We start from the raw sequence: 20,344 nt of genomic DNA, 5'->3' as shown, positions 1-20,344 counted from the left end.
CCTATCCACTGAACCAAACAGATAGGGCCAGACTTTGAATTCTTACAAGTTCACTCCTGGTGGGAAGAGGCCTGGGGTTTGAAAGCCCGTGGGGCTCCTGGTCCAGGCTGGATTGGGTCAAGGAAAAGGGTAGGAGCTATTTCGTACGAAAACTGCTCTCCTTGAACTGTGTGTCCCTGTGAAGGTCTTATTTCAAATTGGTGAGAGAACTAGGCTTCCGAGAAAGCCAGTCCGGCATGTATTTCTGGGTGACAGTCTTCATCGCAGGAAAGAATGGCTTGGTGACGGGGTGAGACCGTGTGCAGCAAAGGGATGTCCGGCTAAAGGTGCGCCCAGCTTATCCCCAGGAGCAGAGACAGCCGTGTGGGGCAGAGACCACCAGGAGGGGCCGGGAGGCAGAGCCTGAGGCATGGCAGGCATGTGACTGACTGCAGGGGGAGGGGCTACGGCCCAATCAAGACCGGTCTCAGGGAAAGCCTAGGCTTCGGGACCCAAGCGTAGGTCACACCATAGTATTGTCCTGACCTAAGGCAAGGGGCAGGGCCTTGAGAAACATCCATCAGACCATTAAACCTCAGAGGGAGGGTAGGGGAGGGTGGGGTAAGGGGGACTTGTATGCATGCATATAACCTAACCAATGGACACAGACAACAGGGGGGTGAGGGCATGAGTGGGGGGGTTAGGGGGGGTTGTGGGGTAATAAGGACACATATGTAACACCGTAACCAATAAAGAAATAAAAAAGGGGGGGCAGGGCCTTTGCACCCCTTCAGTGAGGGGCATTGGCTTCCAGGGGTGAGGGGGGTTGGAGTACCCCTTCCTCTCTGAAATCAATACAAATATATTTTTAAATATATTTTTTTTTTAAAAAAGAACTAGGAAAACCTGGGGGGGAAAAAAAAAAAAGCTGCGCACTGAAGAGAATGGTGCGCCAAGATGCCGCCACCTACTGCCCTGAACTGGTACTGCACCCATTTCCAGCAAAGCAAATCAGTCCTATTGGTACTAGAAACTCTGTTTAGCATCCTTGGGGTTCTGGGCTTCAGAGTCCAAACCCTGGAGCTAGAGCTCAAAGAAGATGAACAGACATGGCTTTGCTTTAGCCCAGAGTCTCCTCGTGGGGGTTGAGGAAATGCAGGGAGAATGGAAGAATGACAGGGAAGGAAAACGAGTCCTGGTTGCATCGGGCGTCTCACACACAGCGATTTTGGAAACCTTTGTGAAACGGACACGCTGAGAGTCATGCTGCAGACTAGACACCGCCTGGGAGAGTGTTAAGGAAAGCTTCTCACGGGGGAGACCTGTGACCCGTGCACAAGGCTGGTATTTCCGCGTCCGTGAATGAGGGGCCAGTACGATGTGGACGCTGGTTCCAGGGAGAGCCCAGAGCACACACACATGCTGGGCCCGTCAGGGACGCTAAAGTGCATTTACTAACAGGTACAAACCGGGCCACTACCCACAGGGACAGCTACCCGTGTCTCATTGTACAACACGGACCACTACCCACGGGGACAGCTGACTGTGTCCCATTACAACATGGGCCACTACCCACGGGGGCCGCTACCCGTGTCCCATTGTGCAACACGGGCCACTACCCACGGGGACAGCTACCCGTGTCCCATTGTACAACACGGACCACTACCCACGGGGACAGCTACCCGTGTCCCATTGTACAACACGGGCCACTCCCCACGGGGACAGCTACCCGTGTCCCATTGTACAGCACGGACCACTACCCACGGGGACAGCTACCCGTGTCCCATTGTACAGCACGGACCACTACCCACGGGGACAGCTACCCGTGTCCCATTGTACAACACGGACCACTACCCACGGGGACAGCTACCCGTGTCCCATTGTGCAGCACGGGCCACTCCCCACAGGGACAGCTACCCGTGTCCCATTGTACAGCACGGACCACTACCCACGGGGACAGCTACCCGTGTCCCATTGTACAACACGGACCACTCCCCACGGGGACAGCTACCCGTGTCCCATTGTACAACACGGACCACTACCCACAGAGACAGCTACCCGTGTCCCATTGTACAACATGGACCACTACCCACAGGGACAGCTACCCGTGTCCCATTGTACAACACGGGCCACTCCCCACGGGGACAGCTACCCGTGTCCCATTGTACAACACGGGCCACTACCCACGGGGACAGCTACCCGTGTCCCATTGTACAACACGGACCACTCCCCACGGGGACAGCTACCCGTGTCCCATTGTACAACACGGGCCACTCCCCACGGGGACAGCTACCCGTGTCCCATTGTACAACACGGGCCACTCCCCACGGGGACAGCTACCCGTGTCCCATTGTACAACATGTATTTGCATCTCCGTGGATTTTATTTTATTTCCACCAGCCCCCCGCGCCCCGCCCCGGCCAAGAGTGTCAAAGACAAGGCGGCGGGTCACATAACCCCCGTGGCGTCCGCTAGACCAGCGACCTTCAGGCTTTTTCATCTCTGGCCTCCCATCAACCAACGACTGAAATTCGGCAGCTCACCCAAAAGGTATGGTTTCTGCCGATCTGACAGAAAAACAACAAAAAAAGAGGTGTAATTGTGATTCCTTGGCGCCGGCTGGCCGGCTACTGTAGTGTGGCCTGTGGTCGTGTTTTCATTACGGTCTGAGGGGAAAAGGGTCCGTGCGCCTCTGTGTAGCCAGGGACTGCGTGTTCTAGAAGTTCTGGTGGCGGCACCGGCTGGGAATCGCTGCCCCGGACAGTCTGGAGTGAAGCGAGCTGACTTCAAGCCTTCGCCGCTGCTAAGAGGAGGTCGGACTTCACACCCGGGTCCGTGTTCCCATCACGTCCGCTCTTGCCTCTGTGCCGATAGCTTTTGCAGTGAGGGTGGTTTTCAGCGGAGATCTGTTCAGTTAAAATTCCTCCTTCTCAAGGCCCTGCCCTAGCCGGGTGGCTCAGTGGATAGAGCGTCGGCCTGCGGACCGAAGGTTCCCGGGTTCGATTCCGATCAGAGGCCACGAACCTCCGTTGCAGGCTCCTCCCGGGCCTGGGCCTGGTCAGGGCATGAGCAGGAGGCACCCAACCGATGTGCTTCTCTCACATCGGTGTTTCTCTCTGTCTCTCCCTCTCTCTCCCACTCCCCCCAATCATCAATGGGGAACACCCTCTGGTGAGGATAAAAAAAAGGAAAAAGGAAAGAAAGGCGCCCTGTCCTCCCCATCCCGGGACAGAACCTTCGGCAACTTCCCAAGCTCTCCCAACGCCAGTCACGGCCGTCTCAGGGCGTCCCTCGTGGTGCGGACAGACGGACAGACGATGTTCCCTCCCAGGCCCGGAGGGGCTGGGGCCTGGCCGAGCCTCCGAGGGGCCCATCAGACCTTCCGCTGGGGCGCCACGGGGCGCTGGTACAGCCGGATGATCCCCTCGTCGTGCAGCCGCTTCCAGAGCGTCCTCTCGAGGCCGAAGTCGTGGTTGATGTAGAAGACCGTCTTCTTCCACGACCGGTCGTAGTAGTGGTCGGAGAAGCGCTCGTGGCCCGCGGTGATGAAGCCGTAGGCGCTCACCTGCGTGGAGGTTGGAGGGGAAACGCCCGTGTCGCTCTCTCCCGGCCTCTTCTCAGGGTCTGTGCGCGCTGTGGTGCCCCCCCCCCCCCGCCCCGCCCCTCCCCCTGCCTCCAGGTCTGGGTGCAGCCCCCTGGATGCGCCCACACCCAAGCCAGGGGGGAACCCCGGGGCCGTGCCTCCCGCCCGCCCTGCTCCTCGCCTCGTCGCAGAGCTGCAGGGCCGTGAGGAGCAGCAGGGCCCCGGTGGAGGGCCGGTAGATTCTCCACTGCGCCGTGTCCAGGGTGCGCGAGCGCAGGAACCTGGAACACACCCCGCGGTCAGGAGGCTGCGGGAAGGAGCGCCGCCCGCCCGCCCGCCCTCCCGCCCGCGCTGCCCACCTGTTCTTCATGTAGCGCAGCAGGTCCGGGTGCAGCAGCAGGTACCGGTCCAGCCGCAGGGCTTCGCGGAAGGCGACCTGGGGCCTGTGCCTGTGGGCAGGAGGGCCACCGGGCTCGGTCTCCTCCCGCCCTGGGGCCTGGCCGCCTCGCAGCTGCTCACCACGCACACACGCACGTGCATGCACACACACATGCACACACACACATGCACAAACGCACGCACATGCACACACACGCACGCACGCATGCACATACACACGCGCATGCACATACACACACGCACGCACGCACATGGACACGCACACGCACGCACACGCGCGCACACACATGCACGCACACACACGCACACATGGCACTGCCAGGCGAGGGGGGCGGGGTACCTGAACCAGAAGAGGCTGCCTTTCTTGAAGGTCTGGTTCAGGAGCAGCGCCTCCAGCCACTCGTAGTCCCGGGTGCCTTCCAGGAAGTGCAGGTAGCGGATGTCCTGGGGACCAAGGACCGGGGCTGGGGGCCCGGCTCTGCCTCCAGCCTGCCCCCCCCCCCCCCCGCGGCTCCCAGGCCTGGTCCCGCACCCCTGCCTCCTCCCTGTGAACGGAGCCTGTACCAACCGCAGACGCCAGACCAGGACGCTCGCCCCCTGTCGCACCTGTGCGCTCCCTTCTCGGGAGGCTGGCCGGCCAGGCCCATCCCTCTGCTCACCTGCCCCAGAGGCGCGTGCCGGAAGCCCCGGCTGCCCAGCAGGTACAGGGACTGCGTCAGGGAGAAGGCGGTGAAGCCGTAGAAAGAGGTCCGCGTGCCCACGTCCTGCTCGTAGCCCTTAGTGACAGCGCCGCTCAATCTGTGCGGAAGGACAGCCGTCAGAGGTCAGACAGAGCTCTGGGCGCAGAGGGATCCGCGTGTGGAGAGGAAGGAGGATGGAGGAGAGGTGCCCTGTACAGGCCTGGACACCCGGCCCGCGCTCAGGAGAGCCAGGCTCTGTAGGAGAGGCTTGGGGGGCGGGGTGGGGGTGGGGGCTCACCGGAACACGTAGTCGTGGCCGTCTATCTCCTGGCCCACGTGGGAGTCGTTCAGAATGCCCCCGTTGCCCACCACGGCGCAGCTGACGCACTGGGTGCTCCCGGCAGGGAGGCCGGCCAGGAGCAGCTGCTGCTGGGCCACCGGAGGGAAGCGGGTCACGACCTCCTGCACCACTGGAACAGGGGGGCCCTCCAGTCAGAGCCCCGGGGTGGGCCAGGGCTGGCGGCCCCCAGGGAGGAGGCAGACCCCAGGCCCCTGGCGGAGGGCACAGCACTCACAGGAGCGGTTGAGCTCCATGAAGCCGAAGGGCGGGGGGAAGTGTTCCAGGCGCTCCCACTCGCTCTGGTTGAAGTGTCCGGAGTCCAGGAAGAGGGTGAGGTTGGGCAGGAAGAGATGCTGGAGCCAGAGCGACTTGGAGGCTCTCACCTTCACGGAGTCGGGGCAGGCCTAAGCGCACGGGGCGGGTCAGGCAGGCGGCCAGGGGGGCCGTGGCCGGACCGGGCGCAGGGGGCGGAGAGCAGGCCTCAAAGTGGGGAAGGCACCGCCTCTGCTACCTCCTCCCTCCTGCGGGCGGCCTGCCGGTCCTGAGGCTTCCCCGAGGGCGGCCGTTCTTGGCCCTCAAGGCCTCAAGGCCAGGCACCTCTGTAAGCGCGAGAGAAGTGGGACAGCCAGGGACGGGGCGGCCCGTGTGGTGCCCTGGGCGTGGTAGAATGATGTGTAAGAGTGCATGTTCCCAGTGTGGCTTCCTGTGGTGATTTCTCAGGGATGGGAGCGAGGGGAGGTGGGACCCCTCTATGCAGAAGACAAGGCATTCCCAGGCGCTAGCGCTGGGCACCAGGTTGGGCATTCTTCAATATATACATATACACATACACATACATATACATATACACATACATATACATATACACATACACATACATACACATACACATATACACATACACACATACATATACACATACACATACACATACACATACACATACACATACATATATAATTGATCTCAGAGAGGACAGGAGAGGGAGAGAGAGATAGAAACATCAATGATGAGAGAGAATCATGGATCGGCTGCCTCCTGCACACCCCCTACTGGGGATCGAGCCTGCAACCTGGGCATGTGCCCTTGACGGGAATTGAATTGCGACCTCCTGGTTCATGGGGCGAAGCTCAACCCCTGAGCCATGCCGGCCGGCACCAAGTTGGGTATTCTTGTCTGTTAGTCCCTGCCCCCCGCCTCCTACCCACCAGAGGTTGGGGGTTGGGGGTCAAACCCCAGAGCAGGTCGCGCTTGGTCAGCCGGTTGACAGCCTCTGTGGACCCGCTCCCTGCACTTTGAAACCAGCCGCTGCGCATTGGCGTTGCACGAAGCACACACACAGCCAGGCACTGCCTGTCCGAGCCCGGGGGCTCCTTGCTCACACCTTCCCGTGGGGCCCGCCTCCTCCTCCCCGGTGCGGTGGTATAGGAAGGAAGGATGGGGCGACCCCGGGGGTGGGACCAGGCAGAGCCTAGGAGCGGAGCCTGGGAGGCGAAGGAGGGGGGTGGGCTGAGTGCCAGGAGGGACGTCGGAGGCGGAGGCAGAGGGCAGGGGTCCTGGCAAAACTCACCGTCTGCAAGCCCCCCACGTCCAAGCTGTATTGTTCCTCAAAGTCCCACTTGGGCTCGGCCTTGAAGTTGGCGGCCCGCAGCCTGGGGGGGGTCCGTGTGGTGGGGCTCCGGGAAGGGGTGGCGTGTGGGGCGGCCGTCGCTGTGGTCACTCCTTTGGTTTTCCTCGCGGGTGACCCTGCTCCCGTGGGGGTCAGCACCTCAGCCCGACTTTCCAGCATGGGTGTCCCTGCCGTGGGTGCCCGAGGCTGCGCCGGCACTGTCCCCGCGGCCGTCGATGTCTCGTTCTTGTCCCTCCTCCCTTCGCTTGTCCTCGCATCCAGAACCCGCGGTGCCCCTGTCCCAGGGGGGGCCGGCCCCCCAGCCCGACCGCGCGGGGACGGCGTGCCCACCGTGGTGCCCTGACTCCTGAACAGTGCCGTCCTGGCTGTGCCGGGCGTCCTGGCTGTGCCGGGCGCTCTGGCCACGATGTGGCCCGTGGCCTCCGTGTGGCCCGTGGCCTCCGTGTGGCCCGTGGCCTCCATGTGGCCCGTGGCCTCCATGTAGCCCGTGGCCTCAGGGTGCGTGTCCAGCGTGCTACTCTCCTGCACGGGCCCTGCGTGGGTGGGGGCCCTCCTGTCCACGGGGGGCGCCGGGGCCGTGGTCTTCTGCAGTGACCCCCACCACCTCTCTTCAGTCTTCTCTATCCTGTGATGCCTGGGGACAGAGAACGCCTGATGAAGGGTGAAGGGGGTAGAAGCTTGCATCCCCACCCGCCAGAGGAAGCCTCGCCCTCTGGGAAGCCCCGCTGGCCGTAAAGAAACCCAGCCCGGCCCGGGGCTCCATGGTGGAGCGCCGACCCTGAACCAGGAGGTCACGTCAGGGCACGTGCCCGGGTTGCGGCTCGATCCCCAGTGGGGGTCCGTGTGGGGCGTGCAGGAGGCAGCCGGTCGGTGGTTCTCTCTCACCGTTGATGTTTCTCCCTCCCCCTCTCCCTTCCTCTCTGCCGGGTTCTCGGGGCTGCCAGGGACACTGCTCCAGACTGAGGTCTAAGAATGAGTTTGTGTGCCTCAGACCTGGCACTTGGATTTGCGTGACTGTGCCCTTCCGCCGACCTTGGGTTGTTGGTGTTTTGTTTTTAAATGAAGTGTAGGGAACAATGGCAACCTTGTTCGAAGACAAGGGGAAGAGACGCTTTTATGTGAAGACCAGGGCTGCCAACCTTGACCTTGACATCCAGAGCCTTGGGAAGGGCCTGCCTTACAGATTCACCCGAGGCGCTGCCCGCAAGTGTCCGGAGGAGCCCAGGAGCCGGAGTGACTGAGCCTCTCAGAGGGTCCAGAACCAGGGCGCGGAGGCCCGGGTCCTCTGTGGCGGCTTCCTTCTCTCTTTCTCGCTGCCCTTCAGCCCACGTGGTGGTGGGGGACGGCCACCCCCAGCGCCTGTTCTGGGGACTGTCGGCTTCCTATGCTCCCAATGTTGCATTTTGGGGGCCGAGATTCTCACCCACTTGGGTCCTTTCTCCATCCCCGGCCAGGGGTCTAGGTAACACAATGGGTGACATCCTGGGGTCCACCCTGTGCATAGAAGGACATGAGTCTCAAGAGAAAGAGGGGGTTGCCCTAACCGGTTTGGCTCAGTGGATAGAGCGTCGGCCTGCGGACTGAAGGGTCCTGGGTTCGATTCCGGTCAAGGGCATGTACCTTGGTTGTGGGCACATCCCCAGTGGGGGGTGTGCAGGAGGCAGCTGATTGATGTCTCTCTCTCATCGATGTTTCTAGCTCTCTATCCCTCTCCCTTCCTCTCTGTGAAATATCAATAAAATATATTTTAAAAAAATAAAATAAAATAAAAAGAGAGAGAGAAAGAGGGGGTCACTGGCTCCTGAAATGGCTGACACCCCCAGAGTATTCACTCTGAAAGAATGCCACCGGGGCTCAATCCCCATTGTGGGGCAGGAGGCAGCTGATAGATGATTCTCTCCCATCATTGATGCTTCTGTCGCTCTCTCTCCCACCCCCTTCCTCTCTGAAGTCAATAAAAATATGTTTATAAAAAAATAAAGCATGCCAGCCACTGCACAGGGAAAGCCGGCGATGGATCCGTGCTGCTGTTCAGGAGAGAGACGGAGTGCGTGAGCTTGGGACGCGTCTCCCTGAGCTGCCCTTTAAGCTGATAATTGAGCTTAGGCTCCAAGGGCAACCCAGAAGCCGAGGTGCTAACCCCACTTGGCAAACAGCTGCTGCTACGGGGCTGACTCTTGGATTCGCCTCCACTTCCCGTCCCCAAACCCCAAGAGGCCAGTTGACGTTTTCCTGGCCAGCATCAAGCACCTGGCCTGGCTGTGAGCGGGGAGAGGTGAGGCGGGTGGTCTGGTCCGTTCCACCTGTCACCCCACAGCACCAGCTGCCTGGTGGGCCCTGGAGAGACACAGCACCGGGCCCCTCTCTGCGGGCCCATCGAGGGGCAAGAGACGGCGGCCACCCCCCTCCCCCCGCCCGACCGTTCAGCCTGCAAATGCCACATTTGTTTTCACGGGAAGTCTTAGCAATGACCCAGGTAGTGACAACATGACGCCCTTATATTTCATTTTAATTCCCTATAATTAAACACACCTGTGATTACTAAGGAAGCGGGTGTTTATCCAGGCATTACCGAGTCTCAGGTACAGTGTTTGCTGAATGTTCAAATCGCTCCCATCCGCATGCTGAGTGGGCTGGGCTGGGCTGGGCTGGGCTGGGGTGGAGGGCGGGCGGGGGGACCTTTTTCATTGAGAGCCCGTAGTTCAGAGGGCCAGGCAAAGCACTCATGGACCACAGCCAAGCCAGAAGCAACTTAATTTCCTAACTCTGATCTAGTTAAAGTATAAAGTGTTGCACTTTGGAAAATGAATGTTGCACTTTGGAAAATGAATGTATCGTTAGCAGGGATCACACTGCTCTATTCCATAAATGAGACAACAGTTTGGCACCCTCCTCCTTCTAAATTCTTTGTTCGTTTGTTTGTTTGTGAACCCTCCCCTGAGGATACTAGTACTTCCCCATTGATTTTAGAGAGAGTGGAAGAGAGAGTGGAAGAGAGAGAAACATCCATGTGAGAGAAACACATCGACGGGTTGCCCCCTGCGTGAGCCCCGACCAGGGCCTGGGCCAGGGAGGAGCCTGCCACCGAGGTATGTGCCCTTGACTGGAATCAAACCCGGACCCTTTGGTCCGAAGGCCAACACTCTATCCACTGAGCCACACCCGCTAGGGCTCCCTCTAAGTTCTTTTTTTTTTTTTTTAAATATATATTTTATTGATATTTTACAGAGAGGAAGGGAGAGGGACAGAGTTAGAAACATCGATCAGCTGCCTCCTGCACACCTCCTACTGGGGATGTGCCCGCAACCCAGGTACATGCCCTTGACCGGAATCGAACCTGGGACCTTTCAGTCCGCAGGCCGACGCTCTATCCACTGAACCACACCGGTCAGGGCCTCCCTCTAAGTTCTTAAGTATACGTCACACGAGGGGGACCTGGGAGCAAAGACAAGACTGAATGTTCAAAACGCACTGCCGCCTGAAGCCTTGGTGAGACAGCGGTCTTTCCGGGAAGGGAATGCGGTAGCCAGAGACAGTACCCCGTGACCCTGCCCTGGCCCCCGGCCCCGTTCAAATGACTGGCAAGTGGAGACAAATAAGACGGTTGGTTCCCACCACAGGAAATTCAGGAAAAAACAACCACTTTGGATCTACGGCCTCGTGTCCCGGCGGCTGCGATAGAGGGCGGGGTGATGCCCGCCTGGGGTCCGGGCTGAGGCGTGGCGCGGGGGCTAGCCCGCTGGGTTTGAGCTGAAGTGACAGGTGACCTTGGACAAGTGACCTGACCGCCTCTATCTGTACAGGAGGTGGAGGATGCAATAGTATCCACCCGGAAGGCTTGCTAGACGGTCAGTGACCGAGGCCGGGCCTGGGGCTGGTGTTCGCCACGTTCACCGTTACTCAGCCTCCTCCCCCGACCCCGGCGGCCTTTTCTGTTCACCGTTACTCAGCCTCCTCCCCGACCCCGGCGGCCTTTTCTGTTCACCGATACTCAGCCTCCTCCCCCGACCCCGGCGGCCTTTTCCCGTTTCAGGCCACGGCTCGCTCTCTCCCTTGCGATGCTCCCGCTGCCAACATGTGCCGTCCCAGGCCGGTGCGGACGCCGCCTTCTCTCCGCCCACCCTGTGCGCTGGCTGGAAGAGTCTTGTCCACAGGCTGCCCCACATTGGACTCAGGGTGGCTCCTCACCCCTCCTGCTGCGACCACGCACATCCCCCACGCAACCTTCCGAGCCTCCTCCTCTCGTTTTGTAAACGAATAATCAGAGCTCACACAGACCCCGGAGCCTGGTTACTCTCTGCAAACCGCCTCCAGCTCTGATCCTCTGCGCGCCCACCTCTGGGTACAGGCACGCATGGAACAGAGTGGAACAGAGGACAGGTGTGGGAGTGGACGGAGCCCCAGGCACCAGGCAGAGACCTTGGCAAATGTTCTCCCTCTCAGAGGGCCCCCCCCCCCGCCCCCAGGAGTCCGCATCCTTAAGCAGGGCCAGGAATAGCTTTCCCTGCGTGTGAAGGACGGCTTTGTGTGCGTGTCACTCTCCTGGCCTTCCCCCGCCACCCCCCGCCGTTTCCTAAAAATAAATGGCAGATGTGCGGCGGCTCCAGTCCCGGGTGGTGGGGGGGGTGGGCGGCGGGGCAGAGGGCGAGGGCATGCGGGACTGGCCCGCCCTGAGTCGGTGTGCTTTGCGGGAAACCCGAGACTAAATCGCTGCATGTTCATGGTCTGCCTGTGCCCGCGGAGCGTGCTCCTTACCCAGGGACGCTGCTTGGCTCCGTCCCACAGCCCTGCCTGGCCCAGAGGGGCTCCATGCTCAGTTGCTGAGTAAGTGAATTAGGATACATACATGTATGTATGTTCAAAACGCATTGCCGCCTGAAGCCTTACACACACACATATATATTCAGTGGAAACAAAATTACAGGAGGGTTTTTTAAAGCCCAATTCAATCTGAGCCAGCTTAAATCTCCAGATGGCATACCTGCTGCAAAGCTTTCCACCCGCTCATCCCCGACCCCTGACCCCAGCCGGCGAGGGGCAAGACCCTGGCTTGGGGCTGAGCGGTTGGGAAGCTGGGAGGAGGGGCAGCAGGGACCCCGTCAGACAGGGAGAATGTTTCCTTCCCTCTGAGAGCCCAGCTCTCCCGGGTGAGCACTTCAGTGGCCACCCGTCCGGGGCGGGGGTGCAGTCCCAGCTGAAGGCCGGGGCGTCTGTGCGATGCCGACTCGGGGTCTCGGCAGGGTCGGTCAGCGTGGCTTTCCTGGGGGGCTCTCCTTTGCCCTGAGGGTCTCCTCACACAGGTCCCCCAGGACCATGTGTCCCTCTGCCCCGGCGGCACTCGGTGTCCCCAAGTTAATACTTTCCTGGGGTCCCGTTCCTTGGCCCCAGCGGGCACCTGGGCGGTTCTGGGGCTCGGATCCCTCCACGGACCGGGCTGAGCTGCCCTCCACAGCATCCTGGGCTGTGCAGACCCCGGGCGGGCGGGGGGCACTGGCCTTCTTTCCAGGAACACGACCCCAGGGACAGTGCCCACCCCCACCCCCGTCCACCTTTAGAACTCTCCGGACCAGAAACAGGTGCCGGGTACTCGGGTCTCCCTCCGACTCCCGGGCACGGAGCACTGGGCGGGGGAGGAGGCCAGGGACCCTGGTCACGATTCCTGTGCAGCTCACTCCCCACTCCCACTCCCCGAGGGCCGCGCCCCAAACACTCATTCTCTGAGCTTCTCTCCCTCCCTTAGCTTCTTACTTATTGGCTTTCTTCTTTTTTTTTTAAGGGAGAGAGAGGAAGGGAGAGGGAGAGAGAAACATCCATGTGAGAGTGAAACATCAATCAATCGGCTGCCTCCTCCATGTCCCCTAACTGGGATTGAGCCCACAGCCTGACCGGGAGTCAGACAGGCCACCTTCCGGTGCTCGGGACACCCAGCCAGCTGAGCCTCACGGGACAGCGCACCTGACCTTCTTATGTAAACCAGGTTGAGTCGAGTTTTTGTCATTTACAATCAAAAGACTTCCAACATAGACAAACCCATATTTACACGTACACGCAAATAGATTTCAGGCAGAGTCACTATTTGAGCTTACATAACGGAAGTGGGAAATATAGAAGACAATTTATATCATCTTGGACTGGGGCAGACTTCCCTAGGAATGCACGAAGTCCAGTGGCCATAAGGGAAAAGACAGACAAAGTTCATCTCCCTAAGATTATCTGTGTGTGACCTAAGATACCATAAAAAATGCGATAAAAACGAAAACCCAAATACCAGGCTGGAGAAAACATTTGGAGGGTGGTTACACATATGATAGGAAAGGATTACTATTCCTAACACACAAAAAGCTGCTACAAATTAAAAAAAAAAAAAGATAATTAAAAAAAAACACACAAAAAAACTATGAACAGGTAATTCGTAGAAAAATACAAAGATTAGAAACGAAAAGGATCCTCAGATGCACCAGTGGCCCGAGGAACGCCAGTTAAAAAGAGGAACACACTTTGGCGGATCAGCAGATGGAGAGCTTCAACAGTGCTGACGGTCAGTGTTCCACAGAGGTCAGAGTTCACGCGCACCTGTTGATGTAAGCTTTTCAGAGGAGCATTGATGGTAATGTGAACACAGCCCTTGTCTTGGCAAGGCCACGTGCAGAAATCTACCTAGTGGAATACTTAACGTGAGGATACACTGGTGTGGGGAAAAACGAGTGACAACCCAAGTGTCAGTGGATAGGAACTGATTAAAGAGATTACATCCAGCCTGTGGAATACTATACAGCCATGAAGAAGGGAGCAGCTCTGCAGGAGGCCCGGGGAAGGATGTCCATGAACGAGTGCTGACTTAAGAAGTCGACCTGTGGCCGAAACCGGTTTGGCTCAATGGATAGAGCGTCGGCCTGTGGACTGAAGGGTCCCGGGTTCAATTCCGGTCAAGGGCATGTACCTTGGCTGCGGGCATCTCCCCAGTGGAGGGTGTGCAGGAGGCAGCTGATCGACGTTTCTCTCTCATCGATGTTTCTAGCTTTCTATCCCTCTCCCTTCCTCTCTGTAAAATATCAATAAAATATATTAAAAAAAAAAAAAGAAGTCGACCTGTGGACCAATGTGTATCTATCCACCTGTCGCCCACCTACTTCCCTACCTGTCCACCTCTCCGCTCACCCCCGTGAGGGCTCGCCGAGCACACGGTAAAGAGCACAGGAACCCAAATGCTGGGTTTGAATCCTGGCCCTGCAACTTGCGAGCAGGGTGAACTGGGGGACTCACGTAAGCTCTCTGCGTTCCAGGGTGCTCATAATCATAAGCATTAGTGAGTTAATACACATAAAGCATTTAGGATCCTGCCCGGCATCTAGAGAATTCTACAGAAGTATTAGCTGCAATAACATAATAACTACATATACACCCAGGTATTAAGAGTGGTCACCCCAGCCCTAACCGGTTTGGCTCAGGGGATAGAGTGTCGGCATTCGGACTGAAAGGTCACAGGTTCGATTCCGGTCAAGGGCATGTGCCTTGGTTGCGGGCACATCCCCAGTAGGAGGTGTGCAGGAGGCAGCTGATGGATGTTTCTCTCTCATCGATGTTTCTAACTCTCTGTCCCTCTCCCTTCCTCTCTGTAAAAAATCAACAAAATACATTAAAAAAAAAAAAAAAGAAAAAAAGCGTGGTCACTCCAGAAGAGTGGATACAGATGGGGTGTAATGAAGAGACCCTCTCTTCTTGCTTCACCTTTCTGTATTCTTGTAAACCATGAGAACAAGCATAGCTGTCAGACTTTAAGAAGAGTGAAACACAATTTTAAAAGTGGAGTCTAGACAGAACAGGGTCTCTCACTGCTGGACATGTGTTTATTCTCTAAGAAAACTGGTCTAGCCCGGCCAGTGTGGCTCAGTGGTTGCACATTGACCAATGAACCAGGAGGTCATGGTTCGATTCCCAGTCAGGGCTCATGCCCGGGGTGGTGAGGGCTGAATCCCCAGTGTTTTTGTGTGCAGGAGGCAGTCGATCAGTTATGCTCTCTCATCATTGATGTTTCTCTCTCTCCCCCTCTCCCTTCCTCTCTGAAATCAATAGAAAACTGGTCTCGAAAATTCTTTCCAAGGATTCTTGAGGCCCAGAGTTTAAGCTGCCTCCCAACGCGACAGGCTTCTTAGGGAGGGCATGGTTATGAAGTGAATGGAATGAATGCACGGGGTAAGTCTTTTGCTTCGAGACATTGAATGGCACGTGAGAGCTAACCCCGGAACTGGCCTGAGAAGTCAGTCCCGGGGGAACATACTATTGCTTCCTGCCTCTGCCTTCTGGAGCCCCAGTCCCGTGGCTCTCCAACTCCTGCCTGCATGCCCCGTGGCATCCCCTCTCCCACCGCCTCCACGGTCCCCAGGCTTCCCCTGGGCAGTGGCTCTGGGCTGCGTTCCTGGTCCCCGTCCCCCCTGGGGGCACAGCCGTGCCTCTGAGTTCCCCAGCCCTCCCTCCAGTCTCCGTTTCCTCTAACAAACGGCGAGGAGCTTGGCGAAGGTCAGGGTCTTACCTGGTGGGCTTTGTGTTGGGCTCCTTCAGGAAGGCGGGCAGGGTGAACAGGAGGAAAATCAGCGCGGCCAGAAGCAAGAGCCAGTGGGCGGCGCGGCCCAGGTGGCCCAGTCTCCGCAGCTGGGGCCTCATGCTGGCGGGTCGCGCCCTCGGGAGACTTCTGCATGTCCCGGGGCCTGGGCCTGGGCTGCAGCAGCGAGAGGAATGGCTCGGGTGTCCTGGCCGGGGAGGGCACGCCCTTTGTCCTCATGGGGACACTGGGAGGAACCCCGGCAGGTGTAGGTGTCTGCCAGGGGAGGCGGAGCCACTTCACTGTGTGGAGGCCCCAGGCCCGTCTGCGAAGGAAAACTTCTTTTGTTCAGACAAGTCCCCCCTCCTTCCCTTTGTCCGGAAGCCGGTCTCTGAATGGAGGACTCCATGTAAAGCAAACACGGTTAGTCATCAGTGTCCACGTAGATGGGAGGAACCTTACTTTAGTCATCCGTTTCCACACCCGTGGGGACCCCGGACGAGTGCACGGCCTCCAGGCACAAGGTGAGTTTTATGCCAAAAATAAGGGGACCCATTAGGTTCGAGGCCCCCTAGCAATCTTTTCTGAAAAGACCATCCGAAAGCCCGGCTGGTGTTGCTCAGTGGGGAGCGTCAACCTCTGAACCAGGAGGTCACAGTTCAATTCCCGGTCAGGCCACAGGCCCAGGTTGCGGGCTTGATCCCCATTGCGGGGCGTGCAGGCGGCAGCCGATCCGTGATTCTCTCTCATCGTTGATGTTTCTCTCTCTCTCCTTCCTCTCCCTTCCTCTCTGACATCCATAAAAATGTATTTAAGAGGGAAAAGACCATCCTCAGTATTTAGGGTAGCAGTTCGCAATCTCAGGTGCACAGGAGTCACCTGGGAAGCTTGAACACAGGCTAACGCCCAGGCTGCACCCCCAACCAATTAAACCAGAATCTCGGGGGCTGGTCCTTTGCCGGGCGGGTATTGCTTCAGTTCCCAGGAGGGGACCTAGCTGAGAACCCCTGGTTTGTGGGGCGCACAGTGTTGTTCGATGAACAAAGTTGACAGAACCTGGTGAGCACTTGTGGGCTGCCCACAGAGGCCTGGGGTCAGCCCCCTCCTCCCGGGCCCTTGGACAAGGCCCTTAAACCTCCCGCCTCCCCTGCAAAAGGGAAGAGCGAGGCCCCCACCGCGTGGGGTCAGACACTCTGGAAGAGTAGGCACCGCCCTGCTGCTCAGCCTCCTCCTCCGCAGTGACCGGCCAGCGGGCAGGACGCGTGCCCCGCACCAGGCGACCTCCCAGCCCCCCTAGGAGCGCGCACTGTCGTCAGCCCCACTTCATAGTCAAGGACATCGCCTCGGGGAGGGAGCAGCTTGGCCAGGATCCCGGAGGGAGCCTCAGGCGGTGGGGGGGGAGGGGGGACCAGACCCAGCTGACCCGAGGCTCCTTCTCCCCTGAGGCACAGCGCCCCTGAGGAGCCCTTAGCTGCCCGATGTGGGACACAAAGAACAAACACTGCTCGGGGCAAAGGGCGAGAAACGATGTCGAGATCAGTTAAGAAAACAGAACAGCCCTGGCCGGTGTGGCTCAGTGGATAGAGCGTCGGCCTGCGGACTGAGGGGTCCCAGGTTCGATTCCGGTCAAGGGCATGTACCTTGGTTGTGGGCACATCCCCAGTAGGGAGTGTGCAGGAGGCAGCTGATGGATGTTTCTCTCTCATCGATGTTTCTAACTCTCTATCCCTCTCCCTTCCTCTCTGTAAAAAATCAATAAAATATATTAAAAAGAAAACAGAACATTGTGATGTTCAGAGAAGCAGCAGGTGGTTCATTTAAAAAATATTGCGTACAGCCCGTTGGACAGGTGCGCCCAGCAGGTGCGTCAGGAGTGAGGGGCCGGGGCCGCTCTGGAGGTCTGGGGAGCAGCCATGCCTCTGAGTGCTCAGCCCTCAGTTCTGGACCCTTCCGTGGCCCTCACTCGGGCAGCACCAGTAAAGGCTTAAACAGCGCTCCCTCCCGGGATGGATGGGAAAGGAGAACGGATGTCTGAGCAGCTGAGAGTTACCCCCAGCACTGACGGCTTCCTCTGTCCCCAAGGTTGGCCCCGCGGGGCACCGTTCCAGGGGGTGGGCCGTGAAACCCCCCAGGACTGATGGGTCTGTCTCCCAGCGCACCTAACCTGTCCGCGCCCACACGCCGGCTCTCCAAACATTTTCTCAACAGACCCGAGTCCAGTCAAAGCTCTGCCTCGCCCGGCCGGCGTGGCTCAGGGGTTGAGCCTCGGCCCATGAGCCAGGAGGTGATGGTTCGATCCCTGGCCAGGGCACATGCCCAGGTTGCTGGTTCGATCCCCAGTGTGGGGCGTGCAGGAGGCAGCCGATCCATGATGCTCTCTCTCCATTGTTGTTTCTTTTTCAAAGTCCCCCCCACCCCGCCTCCTCTCTGAAATGAATGAAAATGTATTTTATAAAAGCCCACAACATTCTGCCTTTAACTCCCTCCCCCAGGTTTGCCTGCAGACTTGGCACAGCAGTTACCCTTCGCCCTGGTGCCCGTGGGCAATGCCAGGCCAAGTGCACAGGGAGGCGCTTCCTTACCCGTCGCCTGGGTTTGATTCAACAAAAGTGTCTTTTCCATCTCACCGTGTTTGAAGAGACGGGCTATGGGCCTCCACGGAGTGTGGGGACCCAGTGGGCCGCCGGTGCCAGCTGAGCCACGGTGCCGACCTGTGCCTCTGCCCCCTCGGGGCTGGTTGAACTTGGAGTTCTCGAAGCCAGCCGTGGAGGCGGGTCGTCAGAGTCCTGGTTTCCTGGTTCTCGGGTTCCAGCCCCCCCCCCCCCCCCCCCCCCCCCCCGGCTGCGCTGCGCGCCTGGGCAGCCACGGGCTTTCCGGGAGTCTGTGACACACCATCACAATGTTTGTTTGATGCTAAGTTCTACTTTCCCCCCTTTTTCAGCCGAAGCTTCCGACTTGAGTCTCTCTCTGGATGTGAGTCTAACTCAGGGGTGGGCAAACTTTTTGACTCGAGGGCCACAATGGGTTCTTAAACTGGACCGGAGGGCCGGAACAAAAGCATGGATGGAGTGTTTGTGTGAACTAATATAAATTCAAAGTAAAGGAGCGGAGGGGAGAGCAAGAGAACCCTCCGCTCTTTCGGCTCCGCGGGCCGGATAGAACAGCCGAACGGGCCGGATCCGGCCCGCGGGCCGTAGTTTGCCCACGGCTGGTAACTGCAGGCAGGAATCTCAGTGACAAGTAAGCTCCCGACCCTCACACAGATAGGAAATGTGGAAATGTGCCAGGAGATTATTCTACTCCTGACAGCCAGGCGGGTGGAATGACCGATTTAGAGGAGAAGCACAATTCACCGAGAGGAAGGATTCTTGAACTGAATTGCAAATGGGGGCAAAACCGGGTCTTCCACAGGGAGGAGGGGATCAGACCCCTCAGAATCTGCCCATCTGGAGGCTGCTCTTCGGGGTGAGGGTGCCTTGGGGTCGCTCCAGGATTGGAATTCTTGGGAAGTGTCCCCTTCAGATTCCCTCTGCTCTAAGACCACCCTGACGACTTAGAGCAGGGATGGGGAACGTCCGGCCCTCGGGCCCTATAAGGCCTGAGAAATCATCTGGTCTGGCCCTGCCAAGGCCTTGGGGGTGAGTTAATGGAATGTTTGACTCAATATCAGGCTAATGTTTAAGTTGATAGTTTTGTATGGCCTGCGAATGATGTTATAAATATCCAAATGGGCTCCCACCGGTGTGGCTCAGTGGTTGAGCATCAGCCTAGGAACCAGGAGGTCCCTGTCAATTCTGGTCAAGGGCACATGCCCGGGTTGCAGGCTCGATCCCCAGTGTGGAGCGTGCAGGAGGCAGCTGATCAATGATTTTCTCTCATCATTGATGTTTCGCTCTCTCTCCCTTCCTCTCTGAAATCAATAAAAATATATTTTTAAAGTATATCCAAATGGCCCTTGGCAAAAAGAAGGCTCCCCACCCTGCCTTAGAGGCATGTTGGGTCACAGGGAATGAAGTCCAACTGTTGTGGAGCGAACGCCAGTGAACGACCACTGGAGTCCAGACCAAATTAAAATTTAGGGAGCCTTTATTAGCCGGCCGGCGACTGCTCTGCCTTTCTCCACGCAGGGAGTCCAGAGAGCAGCCCCATTATTAGCCAGCCGGCAACTGCTCTGCCTTTCTCCACGCAGGGAGTCCAGAGAGCAGCCCTGACCCTTTGTGCAGGACCGCTTTTAAGCACATTTACCACATCTTGTTTTTGCAGAGCAAGCAATTTAAGACAAAACCAGTTTTAATGTCAGGGTCCTATTATTGATGACCATGTTATTTACAGGGTCATCCTGTTCTTCAGAAAGCTGACAGTGTTCTATCTTGCAAGGCTACTTTGTGAGGTGCAGCTGGGATTCAAGGCTAAGTCGACTAGGAGGAAGCACGCTCAAAAATGTCTACTCTCTAACACAACCTCCTAGACGTCGGCTGTGGGGGGTGGTGGGGCACTGTCCTCGGTGCCCCTGAAGGCCCCGTCTTCTCTAATCAGATTCTCAGTGCCAGGCCTGCCCGATGTTTCCCCACAGGCTGATTGAGACAGAACGTGCCTCCTGCATAGGCCAACCACGGAAGTGTCCGCGCCCATGGGTTTCCGCTGCTTAACTGGATGGCGCGGTGGATTTACAGAGCAGTGCAACCATCCCCGCAATCCAACTGTAAAACATTTTATCGAGAGAAAGTTATGCCCGTGAGCGGTCACCCTCTGCCCGAACTCTCTTCCTCCCCCTCCCAGCGGGAGGCAACCGCCAGTCCGTGTCCTGTGTCCACGGATTTGCCGATTCTGGACATTTGGGTAAGTGAGGTTATGGACCGTGTGGGGTTTTGGCGGCTGGCTGCTGTCACTGAGCATGCCGTGGCGTGCATCGGGGCTGCATCCCGTGTCTTCCATTGTACGGAGATGCTGCCTTGGGTTGGTCCGTTCCTCGGTTCCGGACATCTGGTGCCTCCGCCTTTGGCTCTTACGGATGACGCTGCCACGAGCGTTCCTGTGCAAGTTCCCGCGTGGAGAGATGGCCTCGTTTCTCTTGGGAGGGCCCTAGGGGTATAATTCTTCTTTTAAAAAATATATATTTTATTGATTTTTTTACAGAGAGAAAGGGATAGAGACTTAGAAATATCAGTGAGAGAGAATCATCCATCAGCTGCCT

General features: G+C 58.1%; 2 protein-coding genes across 4 annotated transcripts in view; one reads left to right on the top strand and one right to left on the bottom strand.

Moving 5' to 3' along the window:
- Positions 1–20,344, top strand: part of METTL23 (methyltransferase 23, arginine) — a 105,973-nt gene that overhangs the window by 34,216 nt on the left and 51,413 nt on the right. The window contains exon 1 of one of the 3 annotated variants that reach the window (XM_080677517.1): positions 19,911–19,989. The exons of the other annotated variants lie outside the window; for them this stretch is intronic. The gene's annotated coding sequence lies outside the window, so the exon portion shown is untranslated. Of the gene's footprint in view, positions 1–19,910; positions 19,990–20,344 lie in introns of those variants that run through there. 3 annotated transcript variants of the gene reach the window in all.
- On the bottom strand, positions 3,353–15,272 carry ST6GALNAC1 (ST6 N-acetylgalactosaminide alpha-2,6-sialyltransferase 1; the record flags this gene model as incomplete). The annotated part of the gene is made up of 9 exons (XM_080680871.1): positions 3,353–3,544; positions 3,744–3,843; positions 3,922–4,011; positions 4,302–4,405; positions 4,621–4,759; positions 4,940–5,111; positions 5,217–5,385; positions 6,552–7,245; positions 15,142–15,272. The coding sequence occupies 9 exons, from the start codon at positions 15,270–15,272 to the stop codon at positions 3,353–3,355; spliced, it is 1,791 nt and encodes a 596-aa protein (XP_080536997.1).

The sequence above is a fragment of the Plecotus auritus genome, assembly GCF_963455305.1.
Source record: "Plecotus auritus genome assembly, chromosome: 7".
NCBI lineage: Eukaryota > Metazoa > Chordata > Mammalia > Chiroptera > Vespertilionidae > Plecotus > Plecotus auritus.
Note: the sequence above shows the minus strand (reverse complement) of the source record. Positions and strands in the feature narration are given on the sequence as shown.